Source organism: Rhincodon typus, chromosome 7, assembly GCF_021869965.1.
Source record: "Rhincodon typus isolate 14 chromosome 7, sRhiTyp1.1, whole genome shotgun sequence".
Lineage (NCBI taxonomy): Eukaryota > Metazoa > Chordata > Chondrichthyes > Orectolobiformes > Rhincodontidae > Rhincodon > Rhincodon typus.
The window spans coordinates 45,362,694-45,379,933 of record NC_063338.1 but is presented as its reverse complement, the minus strand read 5'-3'; the positions used below and the strand labels follow the sequence as shown (position 1 = coordinate 45,379,933).

General features: G+C 37.2%; 1 protein-coding gene across 5 annotated transcripts in view; it reads left to right on the top strand.

The window, feature by feature from the left end:
• metap1d (methionyl aminopeptidase type 1D (mitochondrial)) overlaps positions 1–15,288 on the top strand; it is a 177,607-nt gene extending 162,319 nt beyond the window's left edge. For 2 of the 5 annotated variants that reach the window (XM_048599384.1, XM_048599385.1), the window contains exons 8-11: positions 1,747–1,844; positions 13,146–13,193; positions 14,633–14,711; positions 14,857–15,287. In XM_048599384.1, coding sequence (XP_048455341.1) covers positions 1,747–1,844; positions 13,146–13,193; positions 14,633–14,711; positions 14,857–14,941 — 310 coding nt within the window. In that variant the 3' untranslated portion in view covers positions 14,942–15,287. Of the gene's footprint in view, positions 1–1,746; positions 1,845–2,063; positions 4,599–13,145; positions 13,194–14,632; positions 14,712–14,856 lie in introns of those variants that run through there. The other 3 variants (XM_048599386.1, XM_048599383.1, XM_048599388.1) reach the window with 3 other exon arrangements.
• Positions 15,289–17,240: the final 1,952 nt, after the last annotated feature.

Here is a 17,240-nt window from a genome sequence, read left to right as displayed (position 1 = left end):
TTTCATCAGAGTGACTGCATATTCATGCTATCATTAGGACCACCTTTTTCCACCTCCATAATATTGCTGAAATTCTTCTTTCTGTCAACTTAATTGGTGCTAAAACCTTTTATATCTTTATTATTTCTATAAGCAATTCTAACCTATGTCTCGCTGGTCTCCCACAATCTATCCTCTGTAAATGCTGAGTTATCCAGAATGCTCCAGCCCAACTCTTAACTTACACTAAATCCAATTATCTATTTCCTCATGTGCTCGTTGACTTGCATTGACTCCCAGCCAAGGAGGCCTTACTTTTAAGATTCTCACCTTTGTTTTCAAATGCCTTCAGGGCCTTATCTACCCTTATCTCTGATACAGCCTCCACCTCTCAACATTTCAAGATATACTGAGTTTATTTAATTTTGGCCTATTGAGCTTCTCTCTCATTAATCATTCCATCATTGTTGGCTCAACCTTTAGATCACTTAGGATTAAAGCCATGGGTTCCCTCCCATCACCTCTTTGCCATTCCAGCTCACTTACCAACTTAATGATATTCCTTAAAACTTATATCTTTGACCAAGCCTTTGGTCATCTGACGTGATATCTCCTTATGTGTTAAAGGCACTAAAGAAATATAAATTTCTGTTGCATGTCGTGTTATTTAATGCACCTTAATTCTGTTGGTGGCATACATAATATGCCACACATATAGCATACACTAAGCAGATGAGATACAAGTATAAACTTACACCTTTGCGTATAATATTACAGATTTTCAAAAACCCTAATAACCCCAGAAAGCATAATCAATATTTGCATATAATTCTTACCCTAGAAAAGTGAAACATTAATGTGTTCTCCTAATGCCAATGAAGCAGGTTTCTGAACTCAGTAGTCACATAAAATGAAGCTGTATGCAATAGAAATGTTTCCATTGAGGAAAAAATGAGGGAATATCAGAATCTTGTCAACAAATGCTGATCTTATCTACCTTAGATGCCCCTTTTTTATCGCAGCAGTTGAAAACTAGAGTGCAATTCTTTACCATGCTGTCTGGTCTGTAATTGTCATTAAAGATGCTACAGAACTCCCTATTAGGCAAATCTAGAAGATCCCAATTGATATTCAAAGTAAACCTCAATGTCCACGTTTCCATCATCACCAAAAAGCTGCACTGACAGAGACCTGAGTTCTGAGGAAGGGTCACCAGACCTGAAACGTTAACTCTGTTTTCTCTTTCACAGATGCTGCCAGACCTGCTGAGCTTTTCCAGCAACTTTGTTTTTGTTCCTGGGAAAATATTGCTGTTTCTGGCTAGAATGCATCAAATTCAGTACCAGATTCATTGCCTGTACCTGGAGGACCATCAATTCAGTGAAAGACTATTTGGTCTGCCCAAAACTGGTTGGTCTTCCAGCACAAAGATCTAGGACTACATGCAGAGAGACACACTAAAGCTTGGGGCAACCGTTGGCCAAGGCGCAGTGGAGAAAGACTACCATGTAAGGTCTTTCACCCAAAGTAGAATGGGGCTCTATTCTGTTATCAGACCCTCCTGGTGCCTCAAACATCTGTAAGTAGTATTTTGCACGAGTAAGAACTCCAATGATTTTTTGTTTCTCCAAATGCAAAGACTGTACACCGAATTGTTTTAATGACTGTCTGTGTATATAAAAAATTTTATTTATAAAGTATATTTTAGAAATAAAAAAATTCATATGATATTGTCAGAACAGATTATTTCTTTGTTATTATTTACAGTCAGATAGCAAATGCCAGTGGACTGCAAGTGTGTCCTCAATTTATCGGCCATGGGATAGGCTCTTATTTTCATGGACATCCTGAAATTTGGCATCATGGTAAGTTTTTATACCTTGATTCCTGCATTAGAATAATAATTTTCATCAATACTTGCAAGGGTCCTTTAACTAAATTGTTTCTTCTTTTTATTTTGTAATGTCTTGAAATACAGAACAGAAAGAATTAAATAAGATTCCAAGTAATGTTTTACGTTGCTTATTTATTGCATTCGTCTACAGGTATGTGTTACATTATAATGTTCTGACTTATTCTATTAGATATGAACTAATGGATAGGCAAAGATCAAGTCAACTGCAGATCATCATCTGCCCCATGATATAACTTATGGCAGCACAGGTTCGAACTAGAAAGATACTTTTCTAGGACGGGCAGCAAGATGTTCTTCCTTACAAATGTGGTCAACACACGGAATTTTCTGGTTTGTTACTAAAGGCAAAAGCGCTGGTACAATTTTAAAAACAGCTCTTTAGATGATAGGAGCATAGTTGTGTGAGTGGGGGAGGGTTTTGACAGAAGTAAGGGACTGTAGTTGCTTTCTGGACACACGAGCTAAGATGGACTAAATGGTCTTCCTCATCTTGTATTGGTTATTTCTGTATCTTCATATCTAAGTAGTATTTATCACCAATTCTCTAAACATTTACATCTTTCTGAATTTCTTTAAGTCTTTTTGTCATGGTCATTATGGTATTGAAACATTTTCTCTGTATCTTAATCTTTTTGTTTGTCTCATCTCCTGCAAGATGGACTAACACAGAGAATTAACCTATGTCTATTGAGTATGTAGCACATTCTGTATGCATCTGGTGTGTCAGTTTATAGGTGAGCCTGTCTATTTCTGTGTTCTTTGTTTACTTTTCTGTGTCTTTTTAAAAATTTAACACCCCTAACCATTTTGTCCTCATGTCTTAATTTCTGTAAATCTACATTTTGAATCTGCAAATTTGAATATCAAAATTTTAATATTTCTTAAGAAACAAGTTGTTCTGGTTGGAAAAGTCATCATACATGTCTATGCATATATACTACAGCCCAAGCTTAATTCAAAGATTTTGAACTTGAAGAATTCAACTGAGGTAAACTTAGCATCTGAAAGTTGTTGGAGGTATGTGAAGATTATATGCAAATATTTATAACAATAGTTTGTATTATTATAGCAGCTCGAACAAAATAAATAAAATCCCACAACAAACCTAATCAAACAAAATTTGAAATCCAAGCACATAAGGGAATTATACAGTAGGTGTCCAAAAGCTTTGTCAAAGAGAGAGTTAAAAGTGAATAGAGCCAGAGAGGTTTGGCATGGAACTTCCAGAACTTAGGGTCTGGGCAACTGCAGGCATAACTACCAGTGATGGGATGAAAACTGTAAGTAGGAATTTATGTTTCTTTTTAAGAATTATTATCTTTTAATATCCTTATTATGGTTTAACCCTAATTTTAGTACATTGTACAGCAATTGGGGAAGCAGTATGCCTGCTGTAAAGTTTTATTTTCACAAACATCAATAATTCATTTTCGCATTTAAAACTTTTTCTGAAAGATAATAAAAGAAGCCTACTTGTGCTTGATTCAAATCTCATGTTTATCAGAAACAAATGTCAGCATGCTTTGCAACTTGTATGAATGTACTAGCTGCAAAACTGCTCACCTTCCATTCTACTCACTAAATACAGATCCTCTGCAAAAGCTAAATATTTTACCAATTCACCTATTTAAAATATCACAACTCATCATTAAAATTCCTATCCTGAGAAAAGATTTTGGTGAACGCAAATTTTCTCCACCACCAATTTTTTTTAGAAACAACAAACATGGACATGGATTACACAAAATTACTAGACATAAATATATTAAAGGACAACTTGTCTTATTGCTTTCCATCAGACTAATATTTGACATTCTTTACAGCTTTGTGATCCAGATAATGAGCTTTGTCAAATAACCTGAATCACCTTTGTGAATGACTAAATCATATAGAATCAAATGCATTTGTGTTAAATTCAGAGAAAATGAATTGTTTAACAAAGTCTTGATTCTCTATGAGCAAATCTTAACTTGAACCTTGTTTCCATGATTAGTGTGGAATGAATTTGCATCCTGCTGACGCAAATTGAAATCTTCTGATACAAATTACAATATGTTTACACACAGCAAGCCAGCAACTGTAATTCACAGTAGATGTTATTGGGAAAGCCAGCACATGCTTATGCCAGAGGCAGGTGAAATGTGTTTACTTAAATGTCTTTGTAAAAAACAAAATGTGCAGTTTTGGCAATTTAAGAGTTGTATTGTAAAAGGTAATTTGTTTTCAAGACATTTACTAGAAGCCCTCCCCCACAAATCCTTCTGTCACCTCCTGATGAGGACATGTTGAACAGCCTAGCCACTGCAAAGCACTCTGCATGAAAAATGTGATTCAGCAGCACCTGGCATTTTACTCAAACTTCTAATTACTTCGCTCCAGAACAATATTACATCTGCACCCTGGAGATAGGAGATCTGTTGCTGCCCTGTAGCTTACATTGAAGGGAATAATAACATAGAGATGTAGAAAACCAGAAGCTCTATGTTAACTGAGTATTTCTCAATTAACTTAGGATTTTTAAATAATGTTATAGCTATTCTCATTATATGAATGACATAATAAAAGATACGGCAGTAGGATCTCTAAACAGGACATTAGTTTATCTTACTTCGTTTTAAATGCCTACACATCTGATGTGCATTTTCAGAATTCTGTGTTTTATTTCCTGTGAATTGTATGGAAGTCTGAATAAAAGCTGGAATTGTGTTTTTCTTGCCTTATTAATGACGCAGTAGTATAAACAGCAATATATACTTTGATTTACCCTTTACAAATGAATGATGATATAATCTACTGTAAGAAGCAACACACAAGTGCAAGTAACAGAGTAATGTTTTGAGAAGGAGAAGACCATTAGTCCATCCAATCTACCCATCTAAGCCTTACGTTAGCCTAAAGCTAATACCTTATGTATCTGTTGTAGACAGTATGACCAGAATTAGGCTCTTTGGCCCATTGAGTCTGTTCCACCATTCGATTATGGCTGATGTGTTTCTCAACCCCATTCTCCTGCCTTCTCTCCATAAACCTTGATCCTCTTACCAAACAAGAATCTATCTATCTCAGTATTAAATACACTCAACAACTTGGCCTCTACAACCCTCTGCGTCAATGAGTTCCACAGATTAACCATCCTCGGGTTGAAGAGATTCCTCCTCTCTCAGTTCTAAAGGGTTATCCCTTCAATCTGAGGCTGTAACATCAGGTCCTCATCTCTCCTATTAGTGGAAACATCTCTCCACATCCACTGTATCCAGTCCACTCAGTGTTCTGCAAGCTTCAATCAGATCCCCCCTTTATCCTTCTAAACTCCATTGAATACATACCCAGAGTTCTCAACCACTCCTCATTTGATATCCTCAGGATCATTCTTGTAAACCTCCTGTGGACCCCATTCAATACCTCCCTTAGATAACTGCTCACAGTATTCCAAATGCAATTTAACCAGAGCCTTATCCAGCCTCAGTAGTTCATCTCTGCTCTTGTATTCCAGCCCTCTTGAAATGAATGTTAGCATTGCATTTGACTTCCTAACTGCCAACTGAACCTAGATGTTAACCTTAACAGAATCCTGAACTGGGACTCAAGTCCCTTTCTGCTACAGATTTCTGAAGGCTTTTCCCATTTAGAAAATAGTTTATGCTTACTACCAATGTGCATAACCTCACACTTTCCCACATTGTATTCCATCTGCCACTTTATGCCCACTCTCCGAGCCTATTCCAAGTCCTTCTACAGTCTCCCTGTTTCCTCAGTACTACCTGTCCCAAACCTACCTTTGTATCCTCGCATGTATAATGCGAGTACTTGTGGTCCCAGTACAGACCTCTGAGGAACTCCACTGGTCACTGGCTGCTATCCTGAAAAAGACCTCTTTATCTCCACTCACTGTCTTCTGCCAGTCACACAAACTTCTTTCCATGCCAGTATCTTACCCCTGGCACCATCGGCCCTTATCGTATTTAGCAGCCTCTTGCATGGCACCTTGTCAAAGGTCTTCTGGAAATCCAAATAGATCATATCCACTGGTTCTCCTTTAAACAACTTACTTCATTATCTCCTCAAAGAATTCTAACGGATTTGTCAGATATGACCTCCCCTTTACAAAGCCATTCTGACTTAGCCCCATGCACTTTCAAGTATGCTGCAATCTCATCCTTAATAAATGGACTTTAAAATCCTGCCAACAACTGAGGTCAGGCTAACTGGCCTATTTTTCATAGAATCCCTACAGTATGGAAACAGGCCCTTCGGCCCAACAAGTCCACACCAAACCTCGGGGCAACGCACCCAGACCCATCCCACATAACCCACCTAATCGACACATCCCTGAACACTATGGGCAATTTAGCATGGCCAGTCTACCTAGCCTGCACATCTTTGGATTGTGGTAGGAAGCTGGAGCACCCAGAGGAAACCCACGCAGACACGGGGAGAATGTGCAAATTCCACACAGTCACCCAAGGATGGAATCAAACCCGGGTCTCTGGTGCCGTGAGGCAGCAGTGCTAACCACTGAGCCACCGTGCTCAGTTATATAGTTTCCTGTCTTCTGCCTCCCTCCCTTATTAAACAGGAGTTTTACATTAGTTATTTTCCAATCTTCTGGGGTCCTCCCTGACTCCTATAATTCCTGAAAGATCATCAACAATGCATCCACAATTTCCTTAACTATCTCCTTCAAAAGTCTGGGATGTTGTCCACCTCAGCAGGTGATTTCTCCACCTACACACCTTTCAGTTTGTCTAGCACCTCTTCCTTACTGATAGCCGCTAAACTCACCTCTGTCCTCTGACTCTTTTGAAGTTCTGGTATGCTGCTGGTATCTTCCGCTGTGAAAACTGATGCAAATGAACAAATGAAAAAGTACAACACAGGAACAGGCCGCTAGGCCCTCCAAGCCTGTGTCGACCATCATGCCTGAATTAATCTAAAAACAAACCTGCCATTTTTCAATCTGTATCCCTCTATTCCCTCCCTATTCATGTACCCATCTAGGTGCCTCTTAAATGTCTCCAATATGCCCACTTCCACCACCTCTTCTGGTAGTGCATTCCAGGCTGCTACCACTCTCTGCGTGAAAAAACTTCCCTCGCACATCTCCCTTAAACTTTCCCCCTCTGACCTTGAACCTGTGCCCCTTTGTCATTGAAACTTCAACCCTGGAAAAATGTCTCTGACTATCCAGTACCTATTCAGTTCCTCTGCTGTTACTAACAAGACCTCATCCATTCCTTTTTATAAAACAGACTTCCCATGGTTTTCTTTTTCATCTTTATCACAAGTAATCAATTTCTAAAATATTGGAGTTTACGGCAGGTAGTGAAACAATGCACTGACTGCTGAAGTTAGCTTCACTAATGAATTTAGCGGTCCTGCAGGTGAGAATTTCACCTCTGTTGCCATGCAATGGTTACTTCAATTGATTTCCCCGTTCATTACTGCGGAATTTTCAGCATAGAGCTAGGCTGGTGTCATTAAAGGATTTTCACAGAGACACAACCAGGAATCAAAAAGCATTAAAATTAAATCACTTTTTAAAATGTTCCCAAGTTGAAGATTGAGACATAGATGAGGCAAAGTTATAAGTTAAAATATTTGGAGAAAAATAATTTCTTTTAAAAATTAGCTTTGAAAATCACTAGTTAATAATCTAATAGCACCCTACATTTATTTTTTTTCCCGTAGTAAGTTTTGCTGTTCATCAAATTTTATTAATCCCATCACTATTAGAACCTGGTGATAACTAGTCCAACAAGACAATTAGATAAGCACATGAATAGGAAAGGTTTGGAGGGATATGGGCCAGGATCAGGCAGGTGCAACTAGTTTAGTTTGGGAATATGTTCAACATGGACTGGTTGGACTGAAGGCCAAGCTGGTCCTGCGAACTAATGAACCAGCTTGCGAGCTAACCAACCACAGCAGCCACTACCCGAGCTACAAATCTAGTCAAGAACCTGAAAGGGTATGTTTACGTGCTGTATAAATCATTTTATGGAATTCTAACAGTGATGTGGGAATGGGAAAGTTGATGTTTTCACTAATGTTAGTGAGTACTCATTCCATGAGAAGGGCAGGGTGTGCATAGTGGCAAATTCAGTGCAGCCTGTGACAGAGCACTGACTGTCAATGGCAACTTAAGGATTTCTGTGCCAATCTACATATGTGCTAAAGTTGTGTTCAGTTTCAGATGGGTAATGATGATGTCAACCCTACCTTCCAGTCCTCAGCAATACATTTGTATTTTTCTTCATCCCTCTAAGTGTCTCCTAAAGTCTATAGTTTTATGCCTGAATTTTTTTTCTTACATCCAAATCTGGAAACCTTTGAAAATTGGAAAAAAAAAGTTTCATTGTGTCCCTGTTCTTCTCCTGACAGTGAAGTTGCAGGATGGAAAATTTTTTCTCATATTTCAGACCTCTTACTTCTGGAATCTGCCATGTTGTTTCCTCTGGATTGTTTCCAGTAACACTATGTATTATGGTGGCCAAGACTGTATTCAGTACTGTAAATAGGGCATCATTAAGGTCAGATATAACTTTAACATTGCCTCCTATGACATAAATCACACCTTAGGTATACATCTCAACATTTTATTTACTTTCTTGACCACCCATGAATGTTGATCTGACAGCTTTAATGACCCAGCCAACAAAACTCCTAGATTTCTTTCCTCCTTTGTTTCCTCAAACTGTTGAGGTCACCTCAAAAGATCCAAAGGACTTGCATGTATTAACAGATCAGATGTTCCTGTTTTCTGATTGCTGTAGAAGTTAATGGTGATGTCTGTTTTGATTTTAAAATGTGATTTCACTGTGATTACAGTGCCAAATTCGCACTGGTGCCAATTTTGTAGTGTAGCATTGCTAAATTGCAACTTGGCACTCATACACCATGTTGGACTGACCCACTGTGTCTGACTTTGAATACATGTTTTGTTAGCTGCAGTATAATGCAAGAAGTTGAATGTTCATAAGGTAACTGCTTAGACTAATTTCCAGATGCCTGTATTTTTGTGTATTATGTGAGGTTTCTATTTTATTAATTTGTTATATTTTGTGAAATCGATATTCAAACTATATTTACAATTTCAATCAATTACTCCTGTATTGATTCAAAATTTTCTAGCTCAACTGCCCTATCCTGTTCTATATTTCTTGATCTATATGTGAAGGACTTCAAAACATCAGACTTAAATTTGCATTGTACTAGTTTGATCTGCTTTCATGGTTTAACAAGGTAGATTTCCATATTTAGTTTTTCAGTACAATTCAAGATCATGCACTTCAGTGAGCTCCCCTCTTAATCACCACTTTTCAAAGATAAAAAAAACCTAAGTTTCTCTAGATTTTCTCTTAATCCCGAGTGTCATCGTGATCAATTAACGTCATGACTCTTCTGTAACACTTCTGGGGTGTCTCTTTTGTGTATCCATGACTAAAATTGTACTTAGGGTATGTTAAAACAGAGCATTGTACAATTTAGGATGACGTCCTCCAAATTGCACTCCATTGATTTAATAATACAGTTCAGCATTCTTCTTTCTATATTAATTACTGTGGTGAAATTACACAGTATACTGTACCAATGGCAGGACATTTAGGAGCATTGATATCTGAAAGGATCTTGGGGTACAAGTCCAAGGTTCCCTGAAAGTGGCAACACAAGTGGATAAGGTGGTAAAGAAGGTGTGCAGCATGCTTGCCTTCATTGGTTAGAACATTGAATATTAAAGTTGGCAAGTCATGTTGCACTGTATAAGACTTTAGTTCGGCCACATTTGGAGTACTGCTCCTACTTTGGAAAGGATATTACTAAACTAGAAAGAGTGCAGAAAATATTTACTAGGATGCCACCTGGACTGGAAGGTTTGACTTATAAAGAGATGCTGAACAGGCTGGTACTTCTTTTCCTGGAGTGTAGAAGATGGAGGGGTGACCTTATAGAGGTCTATAAGATCATGAGATAGATAGTAAACAGCTTTTCCCATGGTAAAGGAGTCTAAGACTGGAGGACAAAAGGTTTAAGGGGAGAGATACGAAAGGATTCAATGGGGCAATTTTTTCACACAGAGGTTGGTGAGTGTCTGGAACAAGTTGCCAGGAGTGGTGGTGGAGGCGGGTACAATTTTGTTATTTAAGAAACATTTGGACAGGTAATGGATGGGATAGGTATTGGGGGATATGGACCAAACGCAGGCAAATGGGACTAGTTTAATTATGAAAATTGGGTGGCATGGACAAGTTGGACTGAAGGGCCTGTTTACATGCTGTAAACCTCCATGATTCTATAACTCTATTGATTCTTTGCTAGCTCACAGTTCCTTGGATACCCTCCATTACATCATCCAATTACTCGAGCACATTCCAGTTTTAACAGACTGTTCTAATGTGGAAGGGTTCCAATATGGCCTTGTTGTGCTCTCAAGTGAAGTCTGCACAAATTCACTCCTAGCATGAGCTTGTCAGCAGTTACCAGGCACAGAAACACTGGTTTATTTTACTTCAGAATTCAGCCTAAAAGTTCCCTCCTGAACCTGAAGGTGAACAGACATCCTACCAGTATTGACGTTATTGATTTACCAACTCAAATCACCTGACTCAAACCCGGGAGTTTTCCACGCTGAGTACTTTTTTTATATTTCAGTGATTGTAGATAAACATTTTCCAAAAATCATATTACCAGCTCTGCTTTCAGCTATTCTGTATATATTTCCCTTACATATATTCTTGCATACTGACTATTGGCAGTTTAATTTGTTAGCTAAGCTAAGAAACAATAGAAACAGTAGACCAAATTGTGTCTGACACAGCGTAGAAATCTCTGACATGAGGACAGCTGGGAGGATTGCTTCACAGATCTGTATGGAAACTTACAGCGCTCAAGGAGACCTTTTGGCCTATCCTGTCTTGCCCAGCTCTTTGAAAAAGCTGCTCAGTTAGTCTCATAGGGCCGTAAGATTATAAGACATAGGAGCCGAAGTATGCCATTCAGCTCAGCGGGTCTGCTGTGCCATTCATTGAGATTGTGTTTGATCTGATAATCTCAACTCCACCTTCCAGCATACTTCCCATAACACTTAATTTCCTTACTGATTAAAACGCTATCTCATCCTTGAATGTACTTAACAACCCAGCCTCAAAGGCCTTCAGTGATAAAGAATTCCATGGAATCATTATCCTCCGATAGAAGAAATTCCTCTTCATCTCTGTCTAAAATGGGAGGCCACTTATTCTGAAATTATGCCCTCCGGTCCTAGACAGAGGGGAAACAACCTTTTCACATCTACCTGTCAAGCCCCTGAAGACTCCTGTATGATTTAATAAGATCACTTTCTTGCTCTTCTATATTCCAATGAGTACATGTCTAACCCCTTGTCATGAGTTAGTACCTCCATGCCTAGGTTCAGCTGAGTGAACCTTCTCTGGACTGTCTCCAATGCCACCATGTCTTTCCTTAGATGAGGGGCCCAAAGCAGTTTACAGTATTCTAGCTGTGGTCTGACTAAACTCTTTTGTAGTTTTAGCAAGACCTCCCTATTGTTATACTCCATGTCCTTTGCAATAAAGACTAACATTCTATTCACCATCCCTGTTACCTATTGAACTTGTATGCTAGCTTTTTGTGATCCAGTTCTCTCCTTAAGGGCATTGTGGGTCAACTAACAGCATGTAGACTGCAGCGGTTCGAAAAGGCAACCCACCATCACTTTCTCAAGGGCAGCTAGGGACAGACAATAAATGTTGGCTAACCAGCTATGCCCACATCCTAAGAGTGAATAAAAAAATGCACGAGGACTCCCAAATCTCTCTGTTCTATGGCTTTCTGCAGTCTTTCTCCATTTAAGTAATATTTGGCTCCTCTGTTTTTCCTGTCAAAGTGCATAACTTCACATTTGCCCACATTATTATTCCATTAGCCAAGATTTGCCCACTCACTTATTTATAACCCTGATAAGACTCTCTGAGTCATTCTTAGCACTTGCCTTTATACCAATTTTATATCATCTGCAAACTTGGCAATAGTACATTTTCTTTCTTCATTCAAGCCATTAATATATATTGTCAATAATTCCCTTTCCCTAATTCTTTTCCCATAGCCCTTTCTAAGTGCTTAAATCCCTTTTGAATGTTAGCGTTGAATCTACTTCTACACCACTTCAGGTAATGCATTGTAGCACACAACTTGCTGTGTAACAAAGAAGTCCTAATTTTGCATCTGATTCTTTCACAATTTGTAGAATAGAATAGAAATTAGACTAATCTAATCTTAAAAGTTGCTTTGGATATTTTAATGAAATATTTTATGGTTATGGTCAAAGTGTTTAATTGCTTAAATCATGTTTACATGTTTAGATTTGATGCCGTCCCAGTGAAAAGTGTATTATTACTAAAACCAACCTTCATTGGTTGGCTGATTTAGGCCCAAATTTGGAATTAGTCATCTGATTTATTAAAAAAAGACTAATATTCATTTGATGTAAGCTTTATCATCCACTGCTTAAATCAATCATGTTACTTACCAAATAAAAATATATTGCTGAAATTGAGCCGTTAGATTATGTTTGACACAAATTGCACAAGAAACCATAAGCCCAAACAAAGGGAGTTCTGTGGTTTAAACAAGGATGTTTTAAAATTCAATTGTTTATTATTTCATTCATGGAAATGAGGAGAGGAGAAGCATTAGCTTATTTATCCTATCTGAATATCGCATTTTCCATAATCAACTGTTTTCTTATGAATAAATGTGAAGTTCTTTTGATACACGTATGTGATAAATTGAATCCACATGCTTTGTTATGAGATGCTTCATATAACAAACAGAAAATTAATAATTGAATTATCTTATGCAAACTAAGCATTGCAGTTCAGTTTTGAGTGATCAAGTGATATTAACTCATACACAATTGAATACAGATCTCTGTAAGAAGGGTCACTGCACTCGAAATGTTAACTCTGCTGTCTCTCCACTGATGCTGTCAAACCTGCTGAGTTTCTCCAGCAGTCTCTGTTGTTGTTTCAGATCTTTAGCATCTGTAGCTCTTTGTTTTGTTATATGAATACAAATAATTTGTTTAGATTTTAATTTTATTAAAGGTCATTACTAAACAGGTATAAGTAGACCTTTAGATAAATGCATTATAATTAATTGAAAATGTTCAGCATTGTATATTGTTAGCCATTATATGCCTCTCAGATCACCAGCATAAGTAGCTCAACAAGCTTTGTTTCTGCCTTTATAACAGCTAATACCAATGACTTGGTGATGGAAGAGGGAATGACATTTACAGTAGGTAAATATTGTCATCACTGCAACTGATAACTTTCACTATATTATCTGCCAATTGGAAATGTATTTTGTGCAGAAATCTCAAAGTCAGGAAACTGCATTATGTTTCTGAGATATTATCAGGTCTATTTAAGCTCTACAACTCTGATTAGGATGAAATTAATGTAGATTGTATGATGTTTATCTGCTATAATATAACTTAATAGTAAAAAATTGCATTTGATTTTACAATTATTAAACATTAATTTGCTGATGAATGTTGTAAAATAATTCAGCACGGTTTTCCCTATTTTGTCATTGTATTTTTGTAGAAAGAATATTTTGAGTTAATGTTTGTGGTTATCATAACCTGTACAAGAGTGAATAGTTTAACCATTTTTATCACTTTCTCCATTTACTTAATCAGTAATTTTAATGTTTACATATAATCAGTATTTTTCATAAGATTATAAAAATGTGAAGATTGGAAAAGGCCATTAATTCATTGAAGGTCATCCCTTATTACAGATTAAGGGGAATCTGATTGAGATGCTTAACATGATTAAAGGAGTTGATAGGAAGACAGAAGGAAACCATTTCCACTGGTGGAGGAGGAGGCATAACCTTAAAATTAGAGCTAGCCTGTTGAAGGATGATGTGGAAATCTGGAGCTCTGGCCTCCAAATCTGGAACTCTCTCCTCAAAATGGCTATTGAGACAATTGAAAAATTTTCAAAATTGAACTTAATAGAATTTTGATAGGAAGGGGTACTAAGGGTTGCAGAACAAAGTCAGGTAAATGGAGTTAAATACAAGTCAGTCATAAGCACTGAATGGCCAACTCCTATTTCTATGTTCCTCGTGTCCTGCCTTTCCCATTCAACTATATTTTATACATTGATGCCTGGCAATTTAACTGGTTTGGCCGAACTGAGGCCATTACATTGCAGTATACCACCATCAACCATTATAATGTCATTGACACAGCATGGAATAGAGTCAAAATTCTGACAAAAGGGCAGTTAAGAGAACTACATTACACTGATTTATATAACAGCAGTTTTTGTGTAAAATTGTAAAATTAGCCCTAAATCTTTTAATAAACTATGAAACAATTCACTTAATGTTCTTTGACTAGCCTTAATACTATGTCTCTCAAGCTCTAATTAGAAGATTGCACCAAATATTTATCAGGCATTAAATAAGGAAGTTCCTGCGCATGTCTACTTTAACTTTATTTGTCACTTATTTAAATCCCTTGCAGTCCTACTTTAGATAGACTATTATAAGTCTTTCAGTTCTATCACTAATTTTATCATTTAAACTTCTAACTGCCTCTCTAACCACATTTTTCCTTTGTTATACTACACTTAAGTAATCATAAAAGAGAATATATTTTGATATCTGTGACTCAATTTCTTTTGATAGCTGCCTAACTTCTGGCATATATTATCTGAATTCTAGAGCCAATTCTCATGGAGGGATCCACCCAATTCAGGATCTTGCAGGATGGCTGGACTGCACTATCTGCTGATGGCCTTAGGTGCTGATATTAACTTTTTAGTTTTTTTTAGGAATTATGTTTTATCTTACCAACATTTGCTTTCAGTAATTGTCTTTTCAATATAATCAATATATTATTTCCCAAGTACCGTGTATGTATTTGCTTAAATTTTGTTATTTTTAAGATCAGCGCAGTTCGAACATACTATAGCAATTACATCAAAAGGAGCAGAAATTTTAACTAAATTGCCGGAGGAAGATCAAGAGTAAACAGGAAAACCAGAGACCCCTTGCAGATACAGCAGTGAAATGACCTTGTATCCAGAGTGTTTCAAGTCCGCAGTACTAATGTCGCTGATGAATAGTCTTCACTGCAGGACGGACATTTGTCGCACTTGGAATTTGTTACTTTTCCCCTTGACGGTTTCTTTTTCTTGACAAATCATATTTTGTGCTTCGTTTTAATAAATGTTTTGAAAATAATGATCCAATAAATGTGTTATGTGCATTTGGTGTCAGAATTGCAGCTGGTCGGACAAATCTGAACTGTCCTCTCCAGGTTCCAGTGGCGTTGTGTGTGTTCAAATGTGTGGAGATGGATGTGTTGTAATTTGTTTGCTGGTGGAAATGAACAGACCATGTGAAACGGTTTAAACGACCAAATTACAGCGTTGCCTAGCCTCCTATTGGAGTTTGAGTTTGAAAGCTATTTTTAAAGGAAAGTAAAACTTCTGCTTACACTTAGCAGAAGAATTGGGCTGGTGTTGACTCTGAGCAGCGAAAGAAGGCATCCTTATGTTTACGCAAAACCAGAAAACAAGTGTAGGGCAAGGATAACCGTACTGGTGTTTACACGTTACAAATTAACATCATTCACATTTGGTCTATCAGGATTACGTCTAGGTGGATATAACTCTTTCGACAATAACTTACATCATTGTAAAGTAAACTATGGTCGAAATTGTGTAACGTGCAAAGAAGGATTAATTTATCCAGTTGATATCTTTCATGTGTATCATAATTAACATGAATGGGTGAATATCTGAGTTGAATGTCTACCCGGGACGGACTGGTTGAAAAGTTTGTTTCACTGCATCGTGAAATATGATGGTTATCGAAATGGGTAACAGAATTGATGTAAACACAAGGTTCTCAAAGAATACATATAAATGTGATATGGAGATGTGACCCTCAGTTCCCAATTATTTTCTCTACCGTTCTGAACGATAGAGTAATCTGCAATGAAGTTGATCACGGCGGGATTTGTTTGTCCTGTTCAGTGATTGGCAGTCTATTTATTAGAGAATGGGATGGCAAATTCGTTTCACATACACCACTATCTGGTGTTTTCAAGAGTGCGTATTAAAATCCTGATTAGCGATGAGTTGCAATGTAAAGAGTTCTGAATATAGAGAAAACAGATGACATAAAGATATAGTTGGTGGATAAATATTTGAGAACCGGTATGTTTATATTTGAATCGCCATCACTTTCACTTTGTAATGAAACTGAATGTAGTCCTCCAGTTGTCTTTAGTGCCTGACTTTTGTATAGCGGACTATATCACTGTATCGTTACGTTTAATATTATTGTTAAATCCTTTAAAAGCTGCAAGAACATTTTCTGCAATTGCAAAATCAATCGGGAAATGATCACGAATTGACTTTTTATCCACACTTTTCAGGGGTTTCTTTTTGTTAAAATGCACCAAAAATGAATAACTAATTTCAGAAATCGCTGGTCCCCGGCCCTGACTGTTGAAACTTCCAGGGTTCGCTCTGCCTGTAATTAATGTTAATCTTAAAAAGAATGATTTAAACACTATCACTTTGATGTATCTAGAGATGGCGTTTAATACCTGTTTTGATCAATGAGCAGACACACAAACTGTATTTTATTTCCAAGAAAAATGTAAATATTATCACGACCCCAATTATGACATATTGGGATTTGCCTATTGTAAACCTAATCCCTGCCGTATCGGAAAGAATGGAATTGTAGACCTGAGACCATTTCAGTAATTGATCATTTGTTATATTGTGTGTATTACAAGTTTAAATTTGTAGTTTGTAAAATCCTAAGTACTCTGAATAATGCTGTACCTTTTTTTAACAACCTAAATTCAGTAAGACTGAAACAAAATAAGTGATTACTGCAAGAGGGAAGGGTTTCACGTGAAAGCTTTGCTCAAATCTTAAAACCTTCTAGCCATAAACCGGAAAGAGCGAATGTCTTAGGTACGTATCATCATTGAAGTGTAAAACAGTAACTGTACTCAGCAGGAAAATAATCACCGATTACTGTGCACAAAATGGTTTGGCTGTTTCCCCTCGCCACTGTCTTACAGTTTATTTGCAGGTTCTCTTTCACAGGTTAAAATTGTCTCGTTGAAAGTTTACGCCATTTTGTTTACAATTCCTGAGTGCTCACTGCCGTCGTTTTTTATTTATTGGGAGAAAGAAATCGAGTCACTGGTTCTTCAAACCAAACAACTTATCATCTTTTAGCTAGCTAGAACTTTTTTATAAATGTTAATTCTTTTTACGGCTAGACTAAAGGTCATAAAGCA